The sequence below is a fragment of the Amborella trichopoda genome, chromosome 7 (genome assembly GCF_054954075.1).
Source record: "Amborella trichopoda isolate Santa Cruz 75 chromosome 7, AtrichopodaSantaCruz75HAP2 v2.0, whole genome shotgun sequence".
NCBI lineage: Eukaryota > Viridiplantae > Streptophyta > Magnoliopsida > Amborellales > Amborellaceae > Amborella > Amborella trichopoda.
The window spans coordinates 2,206,022-2,217,651 of NC_142342.1; the positions used below are offsets into that span (position 1 = coordinate 2,206,022).

General features: G+C 33.9%; 1 protein-coding gene across 1 annotated transcript; it reads right to left on the reverse strand.

Moving 5' to 3' along the window:
- Nucleotides 1–4,477: 4,477 nt before the first annotated feature.
- Nucleotides 4,478–6,829, reverse strand: LOC110008390 (hypothetical protein). Its single transcript, XM_088872096.1, has 3 exons — nucleotides 6,671–6,829; nucleotides 6,202–6,331; nucleotides 4,478–5,489 (listed from the first exon to the last, which is right to left on the reverse strand). The coding sequence occupies exons 1-3, from the start codon at nucleotides 6,801–6,803 to the stop codon at nucleotides 4,925–4,927; spliced, it is 828 nt and encodes a 275-aa protein (XP_088728222.1). The 5' UTR covers nucleotides 6,804–6,829; the 3' UTR covers nucleotides 4,478–4,924.
- Nucleotides 6,830–11,630: the final 4,801 nt, after the last annotated feature.

The following is an 11,630-nucleotide window of genomic DNA, read 5'->3' on the forward strand; positions in this document are numbered from 1 at the left end:
ATCTCTCGCACATGCATACGCTTCACCCAAAGGTGAATATTTGGTTTTTCCGAACGATCTATCAATATGTATGCCGGTGATGGAACATGATGAAGTTTTGGCCCCCATCTCAGTAGGCCACCATCACACACAAGGGTTACACAGTCCCTCGACTCACTCATCCGGGCATGTTCTCCGACCTCATCAAGGGCTAACCCATAAACCCTCATCGGTTTGTTCTTCATGCCCAGGTAAAATGGGTTTTTCCTAACCGACTGGCTTAGATCGTTAAACACAGATCGGTATCAGCAAACTATCATTTGCTTAGTATGATCTACGATGGACCACACTCCCACTGAGTTCATGTTCTACTATATCATTTCATTTTACAAGCACTCATAAAGCCTTTAAAGGCCACATAAACCCAACATAAATAAATAAGACGGTATGCATTTATTTCAAATATTTGTTTATAGGTGTGGTTTATATAAGGCATTAACTTTCAAACAACCAAAGTAAGGCACACTTTCAAACACTACTAAAGATGCAGTCTTAGTGCCGAAAACCTCTTTGATGACCTAAATATCTATTTTTGTCACTATTGATGACAATTTAAAGTTCTAAAAATGTTGCACATTAAGACATAAAATCTTTTTTATTTTCACATCCATACATATACAATATAATGGACTCGGATGACACGAATAGTATTCGGGAGAGAGATATTCGGGCCTAATGGGTCGGGTCTAGGTTCAAACACTAGACCTGAATACTATTCGTGTCATCCGAGTCCATGTGGACCCAATCTAAATAGTATTATTATTTAAATACTATTTAAATATAATAATATTTGAATGAATATAATGGCATATTTTTAGTTACAATATTAAAATAATATATGTATATATTTTATATAATATTTAAATATATTAAAATATATTTTTTATTTTTGGGTCGGTCCAATCAGATCCGATTTGCCACCCATAAAAGAGAGAGAGAGGAATCATCCTAGAGAAAGAAAGACATGAATGATCCTCGAGAGAAAAGTGGTATGCGACATTTGGTGGTGACTTTGTGTAGGACTATCCATTCGGTCTTACTTTTCATGACACAAATGATATGCTACATCTTCCTTGAATTGTACCTCAAAAAGTTCTTGGAAGCAAATTAATCGTGCTTTATTTAGGACCTCAATTTTTTTGGAGTGCACTCTCTTTTGCTCGTGCCAAACATTAGAGACCCACTCTCTAACCAATAACTCATCATTTCAGTTCACCTAGTCCTAGCGTAAGAAGCTGTCCAAAATCTTCCAAAGCAACTGAAAGGATTGGCTCAAAGTGGAACACCTGTTGATTATATAAGCTAGATCTTTCAACTTGCTTTTTAACTTTTTTTGTTGAGTAATGATTAAAATTTATTTTTTTAATAAAGGACCCGGTTTTTATGCATATAATCCCGCATATGTAGAAATACGGGCCTCTTAATAAATCTGTTTTTAGTTTGGATCTTAAAACTTAATTTTTAAGATATGTAATCTCTAAAATGGAGATCATGAATATTAATAAATAAATAAATTTAAAAAATTTAAAATAATAATTCTAATAATAAAATATTTCGATCGTTAGTTTCCATTGTTTTTAGATGGAACACCTACTTGTATTCATATTTAAGATGGATGCTTTACACTTTCTATACTGCATATGTAAAAATGGGGTCCAACCCATATGAAACAATTTTTTTTTAATAAATTTTCAAAATACTTATATTTTTTGAAAACTATATTTATTCCCATTTTTTAACTTTCCATAATTTTTATCAGAAATACACTATATGGTTTTATTAGAACTATGATGACCCCGTATCCAACTCTCACACCTCAAGTTGTTTTATACACTACCTCTCAACTAATAGTACCATGATGGTTCAATGCCCTATTTTATGGATCGCCACGGATTATGGACCATTAGTATTGTGATAGTCCCCGTGTTGGTCTATAAAATAACGCGTTGAACCATCACGGTATTATTCCTAGAGTAATGTTCCAAAGAACCTTGATTATCACGACACTAGTAACACGGTTATGGGTAGAGCTTTTTACCCTAAAAATAATAATAATAGAAAAAAAATACCCCGTAAATGTGAACCCCCTCCTTATATTTCCTTATACATTTGAACTCAAATCTCTCTTGGAATTCATCCGAGGCATACTTTTGCATCCTCTATCGAATCCAAGCATCAAATTCAACAAAAATTTCAAAAACCACATATTTATGCGTTTTCATTTTTTCTTTCCTTTTTCCAAACTAGGGTTTGGCATAATATGTTTTCTTGTATGTTTTTTGCAACCCTAGGTTTATCCACCATTTAAATTTATCCCTAATCCTATGTTTATGATATTTCCATATTTTGTGAATTCCCTCTTCTTAATCCTGAACTTTCCCAAAATTTTGAGACATTTTAAGACGCTTCTAGGGACTCGGCGAGTCCCACTCATAACGTAGTGAAATGAGATGCTACAGGCACTCGCAGAGTCCGTTGAACACTAGACATGGCTAAGGATGTGATCGATAATAGAACCACGAGAGACAGAAAGGGGATATAAATGAGTGGTGTGTACATAGTGCTCTTGAGGGTGCATGCTGTCAACTTATTCCCTAAGTGCTTAGGAGATGTTTTCGATTTAAAATTTTGTGATCCACTTAAGAATCACAATTATTTTCTAAAAACAAGAAAAATTAATTATGTATTTTTAAAATTTTTCGGTGGTACATATTCAATATTTTCGCATTGGCTTTTTCAGACACTCACATATTCAGGTAAAATTTTTAATTTTTTATGAGGTTGGTTGCTAGGTTTAAAACGTTAAATCCATACTCTTAGTCCAGATTTTTGTTACCCGAGAGATTAAATAGACAATATGACAGTGACCCGAATAACAAACAGACAGTATGCTTCCATGACAGCAAAGTTATGGATGAGAAGTTATGGGTGAGATTAATATTTAAGAGAGAATAGACTACTACCATCGATATTACAGATGGTGAGTGTAGAGAGGAATGGAGGAAAGGAGATGTCTACAACGAGAGCACTAAATTTTTTACTTCAATTAACGGAGAAAAGGTTTTGACGATAATGAAATAAACCATTATACTTTAAAAGTTTTGACGATGATGAAATAACCCATTGCATTCTACATCCAATAGCTTTGGAAGTTGTGGGTTACTGTTCCAAATTACATATTTATTGTATGTGATCACTAATATAAATATGTACAAAGATACGTACATGCAAGCCTACCAAAAACTAATTTTTCAAAAGGAGTGAATTTAGTGTAAGGTGTGCCTTTTGCTTTGCTTTTAAGCTAAATATAGTTAGATGTGCTTCAAATCAATTTCTTTGAATTATTCATCAAGCTTTTTGGGGGCCATTCTATGTAAATGACTCCAAAAAATGCACCAACACCTTAAGAGAACTTGTACAATCTAGTTTATAGGCTAGCATAATTTTTTATATGCACACACACACACATATATATATATATATAATGGGTGAGGTTTGTCTAAGGCGCCCGCTTTATACTATAGAAGTAAAGTGTGTGTAGTTCCAATATCTAAATCTTATGATGGCTTTACATTTTACTTTTATCCGTACTTAATGAATTTTGAAAATTTTAAAATGGTACATATAGATCTGATTTATAAACTCTTGAGAGTAGATGGTCCAAATAATTTGTTATAATACATTATTTTTAGAACTTCAAATACTTTTCTTCTTCATATCCATATATCTCTATCTCAACCTGATAAAAATAAATGGAATTGATGGAGCCAGTGAAGCCCAACGAGAGTAATGAATGGAGACGAAAGATACACATAAGAACGAGATTCACGTAAGAGCGAGATTAAGCGAAAGAGACTCATGAGAGAGAGGGGGGGGGAAAGAAAGAGTCAAGATAGAGAGAGAGTGATGTGCAACATTCATAAAAGAGAGGAAGAATGTCAAAAGGATGAGGTTTCTATAAAGAATAGGCATTATGAAAACAAAATAAAGCCTCACCTCAACTCCTCATCTAGAAAGTATTTTTGGTGACGAAAATCTTTATAATGGCTTTAAAATCAATTTTCAACACCGATAATAAAATTTGAAACTTAAAAACTAGTACAAATCTTGTGGATTTGTGAACAATTATTTTTATAGTAAAATATATAGCTTAGATATTTTTTTTTAATAATATAAATTACTTTTAGAGCTTGAAATCTTAATTTTTTTTCACAACTATAACACTCACGTTGAGATCGATATAACGATTTTCCTGTGCTTGTCTTTGCAATCTTTGATGAGTAACGAGGTGAAGATTTACTTATTTTGATAAAATTGCAGCCCTCTCAAACTATTTTTCTAAAAAAAAGAATAATAGATAAACAGAGGGGAAGAGAGAATCATGACAGAGAAAAAGGGAGGAAATAGAGAGTGATGATAGAGAGAGAAAGACATTGTAGATAGACAAAGTCGTGATGAGATTAAGATTTAGTTAGAAGTACAGAAAAATAAGTCATTTCAAATCTGTGTGGCACCGGCCCACTTTGCTTTGTTGGCCTTGGCCTTCCTCTAAAGTTTAAGACTTACTTCTCTCTCATGTTAAAGTCTATGACTTTTCTTTACAAACTTTAAAAAAAAAAAAAATTTAAAATTAAAATTAAAATTTGTCACCACTCTTGACTCTCTCTCACTTCTATCCGCCTTCCGCTCTTGGACACGGGCTAAAATCCAAATTAAAAATTTGAATTTTTTTTTTTAATTTTATAATATTTATATTTACTTTTCGATTTTGCCAGGAAACTTCTTCTTTCTCTTTCTTCTTTTTCTCTCTAAATTCCACAAACGTCCAAAACCCCCCAAAATTTGAATTCCCCGGGAAAAATGAGAAAACGCCGGCGATAACCGGTTAAAATTCCGGTATTAGGGACACGTGTTCAGCTCCCATCAAAACATTAACCCAAAAGTCCATCCCGTCGTCCTGTTCCGTACTGTACGGCCATGCAGCCCCCCCTACGGATACTGGAGCGACCGATAATTGCACGGCGTGGTCGCCGGAAACGTTAGAATAGTCTTCGGAGAAGTTGGTGTAGTAGCCGGAAAACTTCTCGAGGTTGCCGGAAATTGAGACACGGGGATCATCTACCAGGAAATCATCGATCCCAATCGAAGTTTCGGGCCAGTATTCGCCGCAGTTTTCGGATGTGAGAATGGAGGAATCGGTGCTCGAAGATTGTTGGGGGGAAACTGGGTTTTGGTTAGAGTATTGGAAACTTTGTTGGGTGGCCATGACTTGGGTTTCTCTCTGTAGATTTTCACTCTGTAGCTGGGCGTCGGCCTTTGGAATTTCCAGATAGAGTTTCTTGTTTTCGGAGGACTCGGTTTTTGGTAGACGCTTTTTGAGGTGAGTGTGCCACACGTTTTTGATTTCATTGTCTGTCCTTCCTGGCAGTCTTGCAGCAATTGCAGACCATCTGATAATTAAAAGAGAGAGAGAGAGAGAGAGAGAATTATTGTCTGGTACCTAAGGAGATTATAAATCGAAGTTTATTGAGAACTAAGACAGGGAAAGCGAATTACTGAGTTTGATAGTTACGGACAGGGAAGAGGGCTACTGTGCGAGAAAACTAAGGAGATTATATGTTGAAATTGAGTGATAATTACGAGAGAGAGAGAGAGAGAGAGAGAGAGAATTATTAAGTTTGATAGCCAAAGAGGTTAAATGGTGATGTTGAGAGAGAGACCAAGAGTAAAGTTTTTTGAACTTTCAAAAAGAGTAAAGTGAATGACACGTTTGATTGATGTGAAAATGTTTTTACATGAAAAATGCTCTATATGAAATATTTTTTTCATATAAAAATATTTTCACACAAACCAAACTTGTGCTTAATGTGATGGAAATTTAGAATAAAATTTGAGATAGGGTTTGTGTTTATGGAGGAGAAAGGAAGCTTGCGAATAAAAAAAATGAAAAAGTAAATAATCTTTAGCAGAAGAAACATTCATATATTGAATTATTGAGAGAGAGTATACGTTCGGGTAAGGAGTGAGGAAATTAAAATTCTTAAATGAGACAGAGAGAGAAAGATTACGTAGAGAGCATTCACACTTGAAATTTTGAGTGTGTTTATGTTTGTTCGGCTAAGGAGTGAGGAAATTAAAAAAAAATGGAAATTGGAGAATTACCTGTTGCCAAGCAATTCGTGTAGTTTAATAATGGTTTCCTCCTCGTCTCTGCTGAAATTCCCCCTTTTAATATCTGGTCTCAAATAATTTGTCCATCTCAGTCGACAACTCTTTCCACACCTCAAGAGACCTATTCATACACCATAAGAAACTGTAAGAATCATAATCAAATCCTCAAATAACATAAAATCTTCGGGTTCCAAGTTCCAAACAAATGAATTAAAAAGAGAAGACATTTGCTCTCTCTCCCCTCAGAAAGTAAAAAGAGAACACATTTTAATCTCTCTCATGAAGTACAGGAGAAGACAATTACTCTCTCTCTCTCTCTCTCTCTCTCTACATGTAGCGAGAATTGAGAAAACCAACACCCTCTTGATTCATCTCTCTCTCTCTCTAAAGCTGAAACTCCCATTTGGGTTTTTGAAGGTTTGGGGATTGCAGCCCACTTCTGAAAGAAAATGAGAATTACCAGCTTGTTTAGGAAGAGCTCTCCAGTTTCCATGGCCATATTTTTGTATATAAGCAATTAAAACTTGATCTTCTTCTGGTGTCCATGGTCCTTTCTTGAGACCCATCTTCTCACAACAAGGAGCTCTCCCCATCTTTCTCTCTCTAAACCCCGAGGCCTGAAAATCCCTCTCCCTCGCAGTGTGGTATTTAAAGGCACAAGGCGAGAAAGTAATATTAAATTACAATCCCTGACGTGGATTTTATCAACGTGGGCTATTATTTAAGGCCCACGGTGGGTTTTCTAGGAAGATGGCTCGAGGGATATATTTTAAGCCGTTAAAGGGTATAGGGAGTACAGAGAGAGAAACACGGCGTCGGCCTCTTCTTTTTAAAGTGGATACAAGTTGCGGGCATTTTTAGACGTGGTAATTGCGTCCTCGGTCAAAGAACGTGTGTTGGGATTTTAAAAAGAGGAGAGAGAGAGAGTGTGTGTGTGTGTGTAGAGAGAAAGTGGGGCTTTTAGTGAGAGGAAGAGAGAAAGGAAGGCGTCATGTGGAGTGCTTAGGAACAATACAAGTGAGCGTTTGAAATGTGCTTTTATTGCGACGGTTTCTTTTTTTCTTTTCTTTTTGAGGGCCACGAAAGGTCAAAGAAAGAGGCAAGATATTGATCAAAATTTTGGATAATGTTGCCTTTTCTGTCTTTGGGAGCTATTTGAGTCAATATATGGATCCAATATGGATCTGAATAGTAATCCAGATAGAATGTGGATACAAGTATATCTGATCCGATTTCGACCCGATTATTAATATACTATATATTATATAGTATTTTTTATTATATATTATTTTGTAGATATAAAATAATATATAAAATAAATTTTTTGGATCTGATGTCTCGATCCAAATCCCGTATACTTTTTGGATCCAAATATTTTAGATCCGATCATATTTAGATTTGGATTTGGATTATCCAAATCTGAATCCCCATGGATCCAGATCCGATCCCACGCATTCTCAACCCTACCCACAGCCATGCCAACTGTATTAGGCTAGTTGGCCGGCCCATTGCTAAGGTTGCAAGGTTTGAGATAATGATCAGGTCAGGTCGACTGGACCTAGGTTTGGTCCGAACGTAACTAATATGTACTTGCACGAGTCTTGGATCTGAACAAATATAGGTTCAGCCCAAACCAAACTAGGTCCGATCAACCTACACCAACCATGCCCATGTGGGGTTTGGTTAAAGTCCTAACAAAGCTAGCACATTACTTTTGATTATCCTTATGTTTAATTGCTATTTAATCCATTAGATCTTGAATTTTAATGATCTTATGATATTTTGTATTAAAAATAAACTTTACAAGGTGCGGTTATACTAGTACTAATGCACCGCATCCCATCTAAGCTCCGACGTTAAACGCGCTTTAACAAAAGTAGTACTAGGATGGGTGATCTCCTGATAAGTCCTTGTGCTCATGGTAAAGAACTCATTGTGGACAATTTTACAGGATTGCCAACCTATCGTCATCGATGGTTTGGGCTGGGCCGAGCAAGGCCAATTATATAAATAAGAAAACGAAAAAAGTATGGGCGGGGCAGGCCAGCTCATGACCCATGGTCCAAGTTAGAGCACATGCCAATATTCCATTCCTGGACCAGGCCTTGGGCAGGCGGGGGGAGCCCGTCCATTGCCCCCCTTAGATACTCATAAATCTTAGACCACCGAGTCCTTACAACCTTCTTTTTCTTTTATTTTTTTTTTTAATTTAGTTTTTGAGATTTTTAATTAAGTATATATGATTTTCCTTTATTTTTCTAGTTCACATCTTTTTTATTTATGAAACCCTAAATTTTATATCAAAATTGATTGTAAAGAAAAAATGTTTTAATGAAAAAAAAAAAAAAAGGGACAGTAACTTCTAACCGGAGTAGACTACACTTTATTATATAAAGTCTTATGATGTTTTAAATTGTCTATTTAGTTGGATGGTACTGATTTGACATGTCTCAAAAGACAACATCAAAATATGACATGTCTTTTAATATAGTACGATATCTACATCATTTAAATAAAATAGACAATATAGATCACTGTAATATTACTTGACAATTAAAAGCGCAACCTTATATAAATTTTTCCCAATTCTATTTATTTTTAGGAAATAAAAAGGAGAAAATTAATTTAAAAACGAAGCCCTATAATATAAGAAAGGAAAAATAACCTTTGCTTTGAACCCTAAAAACAACAACCAGAGATATCATAAAGAAAACAAACAAAAAAAAAATATTAGCAAAAAATCTTATATATTAATATATCAGTAAATTATTAGAATTAAAATCTTATATATTAATATAAGATTTCTATTAAACAACCATTATTATGAAAACAAAGAAATTAGCAAAAAACTATTATATATTAACATATCAAGATATAGTTATTTTGCAAATAACTAATTTTCAAAGGATTGTGTTAGGATACACATAGTACCCGAACATAACCCATTTTTAAACTATCAAAGAGAAAACAACTATTTTGTATAATTGTATACAAAAGAAGTTATTAGTGTTACAAAACAAAACAAATAAACTTCATGGTCCTTAACCGTCGTCAAGAAAAGCTCACAACCAATAAAAAGAGACAAAAAGTTGTCAACAAAAGCCTGCCCCTATTTTTGACCTTTCTCCTTAATTCGCATAAAAATCCTCTGAAGTTCAAATTCTTGATAAATTTCATGTTAAAAAGTTGGCACAATGATGGATTTGGGGCGTGTATTTGGCTCCATCGAGTCTCTCTCAAATCATTGAGACTGAGAGAGGGAGAATGCTGAGAGTTGTGTCAATTGTGTGTAAGACCAACTCGCATTAAAATGCTGACGTTTTTTTGTAGGCAGTGAGCTCAAGCAGGTTAGAGAGAGAAAGAGAGGCCCACACTGAGCACAATAAGGTTAGAGAGAGAGTGGGGGAAGAGAGAGAAAGATGAGGAGATTAACGTTGTTAGGAGGGCAATGTTGGTTGCAGCCAAAAGCCCAACAACGTTTGAGAGAGAGAGAGAGGAAAGGAGGGGAACCGCTGCTATTATTAATTGGGGTGGTAATGGCCCTGGGTCCCGACGACCGGACCTGGGTTGGGTTAAAAAATTGGATCCGACGGATTCCAAGTCCAAACGTCGAACTTTAAAACTATTCGGCTCTGGATCTAAATCCAAGTGGATCTTACCAGAATAGTGTTATTATTTAAATAATATCTAATGTATAATATTTTAGAGTATTTAAATAAGAAAAAAGTTTATATAAGGTTGCAACCTTAAAATATAGAATTACAGATGCACCTCAAAAATATATCGGAATGGTTGTTTTAATCTTTAAAAACAATCTAATTGAACATCTCGATATTCAGATGCATGTATATGAAAAAAAAAAAAAAAATTTGAGTCTTAGAAATTGTGCATCTTGCAACACATTATCTAGACCATCTATTTTCAAGATTTTCATATGTTTCTAGATCTACTTGATTTTAATTATTTTTGAAGTTTAAAATTTTTTAATTAGATATAAAAATAGATTTTAAGATAATCCTAAGAATTGTTTACAACAAAATTACATGTTATGATAAAATTTGGAGGTGTGCCATAATGGGATTGTTTAAGGTTTCAACATTATAGAAACCACACCCTTTAAATAATTATAATTATGTATTTTGATTTATAATATTTAAATAATACATGTATATATTTAATATAATATGTAAATATATTGAAACATATATTTTATTATTATTTTTTAGTCGGGTCCAATCGGACCTAGACCCAACCCAAACCGTTGCTACCCGTATCTGTTGAGGTGTTACCTGGAGATCACAAGGGACAATTATATTATAACTAATTTATTTTATTATCTTGAAATTTTCTAATAATTTTAATGAATTTCAATAAAACCCAATGCATTTCAAGATATCTAGTTTCTAAAAATTTTCTGATAATGTCATGGATGACGTAAAAGCAAAATTATCAATTCAGAACTCTAAGAAGAAACAAGTCATTTGCATAAGAATAGCTTAAAATGTCAGGATAGGGAATGGGGTGCTAAATCACGATGAATACCCATGTATAAATGTTCAAAAAAGGAAATAAAGTTGAGCATAAAGTCTAAAATAAAATTTTTAAAATTATTTATATAAAAAATAAGTAATCTCTTTATATACTTTTCCTTATTTCATTAGGTGGATAAAGAATAAAGTCATGGTTTTGTATTTTAACTATTTTTCTATTGGACTTATTTTTAGACATAAGGTGCACACTTGCATGATCCCCTTCTCATTCTTTTTTAGGCATCTTATTTAATTTTTTATTTGACATTCCATTAGGATCCTAAACATCCCATTTGGGAACACCATTTGGTGTAGGACAATGTTTATTTCGTTAGATTGTGATGAGTTGGATAAGTTATAAGGGAAATACATATTTATCGTATATTATATGAAATTCCTATTGCCATTTATTTATATATTGAGATTGTTTATTTTTCCAAATTGATATAAGCCAAAAGGTATGGAGTTGTAGATTTCAAAGAATTTGGGTTTTTTAAATGTTTTAGAAAAATAGATATTTTTAATAAGAGTATTGATCCTATGAGACCCTCCTACACTTATGTGTGTAGGACCCCAAAAGATCACCATGAAATTTGGCATAGTTCTCTAGAAAAGTTATTACATGGTATGAGATTTGACTTTTCTAGATATTTGTGTTAAATTTAATGGCGATCCTTTAGAGTCCTATACACATGGGTGTGGGAAGGTCTCATATGTTTATTACTCTTTTAATAATTACACCAAATGACAAAAAAAAAAAGTACAGAGGGGCCTGACGTTGTGAAATACGTAAAATTTTCAAATGATGCACAAATATTATGGTAACTTTCCAAAAATAACATAAAAAATACGAAACTATGGCAAATCACGCATGGAAAGTACTAAGAAATA

Coding starts and splice junctions, on each gene's coding strand:
- LOC110008390 (XM_088872096.1), bottom strand. CDS start 6,803: ATGGGGAGAGCTCCTTGTTGTGAGAAGATGGGTCTCAAGAAAGGACCA. Junction 6,332..6,670: donor AGCTCTTCCTAAACAAGCTG/GTAATTCTCATT, acceptor GTGTATGAATAG/GTCTCTTGAGGTGTGGAAAG. Junction 5,490..6,201: donor CACGAATTGCTTGGCAACAG/GTAATTCTCCAA, acceptor TTTAATTATCAG/ATGGTCTGCAATTGCTGCAA.